The sequence below is a fragment of the Myotis davidii genome, unplaced genomic scaffold, assembly GCF_000327345.1.
Source record: "Myotis davidii unplaced genomic scaffold, ASM32734v1 scaffold217, whole genome shotgun sequence".
Classification (NCBI taxonomy): domain Eukaryota; kingdom Metazoa; phylum Chordata; class Mammalia; order Chiroptera; family Vespertilionidae; genus Myotis; species Myotis davidii.
Window position 1 is genome coordinate 5126147 of NW_006290034.1, and position 2245 is coordinate 5128391.

The 2245-nt window shown below is 58.1% G+C and overlaps 1 protein-coding gene across 1 annotated transcript; it reads left to right on the forward strand.

Moving 5' to 3' along the window:
* Nucleotides 1–175: 175 nt before the first annotated feature.
* Nucleotides 176–1662, forward strand: LOC102765022 (cytochrome b561 domain-containing protein 1). The gene is made up of 2 exons (XM_006762972.2): nucleotides 176–419; nucleotides 979–1662. The coding sequence occupies exons 1-2, from the start codon at nucleotides 408–410 to the stop codon at nucleotides 1480–1482; spliced, it is 516 nt and encodes a 171-aa protein (XP_006763035.1). The 5' UTR covers nucleotides 176–407; the 3' UTR covers nucleotides 1483–1662.
* Nucleotides 1663–2245: the final 583 nt, after the last annotated feature.

The window sequence follows — 2245 nt, forward strand, 5'->3', positions numbered from 1 at the left end:
AAAACTATGTATTTTACTAACTCTAAGAAAGCCTGACATATAGATCACTGGACTATATAAATGCAAATGAAAATACAAGAAATTAATTCTACAAAGCTGCAACTATATATACATTTAGGTTTTTATTATTATGAATATATTTCAAGAAAAAGCTTGTATCCACTGACAGCTGCCAGGTGCCCGAGGGGACGCAGGCTGCACTGTGTGGGCTTGGCCTCGTGGTTGCTCACCCTAACCTTGGCTGCTCGCCTTTGCCCTGATTCCTGGCCAGGGTTGGGACAGTACACTGACCTGCCCCCGTAGGCAGATTCTTTGGGCTCCAGCCAGCCTCAGGGCAGAAACAATGGTGCCCGGCGTCAGTCTGTTCTCTTTGGTTCTCAGGTCTTTTCTCCTGGCACCCTGTATTCATGGCCTTGGCGGTGAGTTTGGGCTTCCGTATGCGGCTGATTGGTGTGGCCCTGTCCCTAGGGGAACATCCAGGCTCCAGAAGGCCCAGCCTTGCTAAGGCTCCCGGGTGGGGAGCAGGCCGCCTCCAGCTTTCCCTGCCGCCTTTGAGAGCGGGGGACAGGGAGGGCTGGGCTGTGCCAGGTAGTCAGTGGGGTGGGAGGGCATGGAAGGCATTTCTGCACTAGGGCCTGGGAGGAGGAAGTGGGCGGGTGATTTCTAGCCACTCCTCCCCCAAAGTTCGGGAGGACGTTTTTTAACATTTGTTGTTTCCATTGGCCAAGAAATGGGAGTCATCGTGTGAGGGCAGGTGGGGAGCATGGACTTTGCATGTCAGCCTGAATGACAAGCGACTTCCGCTCAAGCGTAGACTCCCCATTGTGCCCAGCCATGTGGGCCTGTGGGGCAGGAGGTCCTGGTGGGGTTCTTTAGCCCCCCACCCCGTGTCCTGTTTGGATATAAGTAGGAGAGCACCTCCCTTTTCTCAGACGCCCAGGCTGGCCCTCAGGCTCACTGGCCCTCTCTTGTTCGCAGTTCTGCGTCTGCATGGCCGAGGCCATCCTCCTCTTCTCGCCTGAGCACTCCCTCTTCTCCTTCTGCTCCCGAAAGGCCCGGATCCGGCTGCACTGGGTGGGGCAGAGCCTGGGCCTCCTCTGCGCAGCCCTGGGCCTGGGCTTCATCATCGCCAGCAGGACCCGCAGCGAGCTGCCCCACCTGGCCTCCTGGCACAGCTGGGTGGGGGCCCTGACGCTGCTGGCCACGGGGGGCCAGGCACTGTGTGGGCTCTGCCTGCTCTTCCCCCGGGCAGCCAGGGTCTCCAGGGTGGCTCGCCTCAAGCTCTACCATCTGACGTGTGGACTGGTGGTCTACCTGATGGCTACCGTGACGGTGGTCCTGGGCATGCACTCGGTGTGGTTCCAGGCCCAGATCAAAGGCGCGGCCTGGTACCTGTGCCTGGCGCTGCCCCTCTATCCAGCCCTGGTGATCATGCACCAGATCTCCAGCTCCTACTTGCCGAGGAAGAAAACGGAAATATGACTGCCTCCAAACTCTGACTCTAGCTGGCACCCTGGCCTTGGACTTCAGTGGTCTGTTTGGTGACCTTCAAGGGCTCCACTCCCGAAGTGGTAGGGTTTTTATACTCTTAGCTGGGCTGACGGGTGACTCGGTGGACTGAAATGGGGAGACGTACTGGGTGCAAGTAAAAGGTGGTGGGGAGCTGGGTCCTGAGCCTCCACTCTGGACGGGAGACAGAGGTTTGGGTCCTGGTGGTGATGGTGGTGCCGCCATTTCTTGGCTGCCTGCCTGATGGAGGGTTGGGTTCCTGCAGTTCTGAAAGGCAGCTGTGGCTCTTGGAGTCACTCCTGAGAAAGCACTTGGTGTGGTGGACAGAGCCCTGGGTCTTGTCCATAGTTACGGTCCTCGTCGGCTCTCGTGTGACCTCACGCACGTCGCATGTCTCCGGAGCTCGGCGTCTTTCTCTGTGTGAGGAGCGTTTCTAAATGACCTCTCACATCCCGTGTCTGTGAGGCTGACCTCACTGCACACCCTCCAGCTCCGGACCGGGGCTGGACCACTTAGAAGACTCAGGATGTGATTCTTACATCGGTTGTCCCCTGACCGCTCAGGAGGGACAGATCTGCCCTCATGGCCTGTCAGGAATCTATGCTGACTTGGCCCCAGACCAGGGCGCGAGGGGCCAGGCCCTGTGGAGGGAAGGGGGCGAGGTGAGGAGGATCTCCTGAACTCCAACACAGCAAAGGCACTAAAGTCACTTTAAAGCCATGGGAGAGCCCTGGCT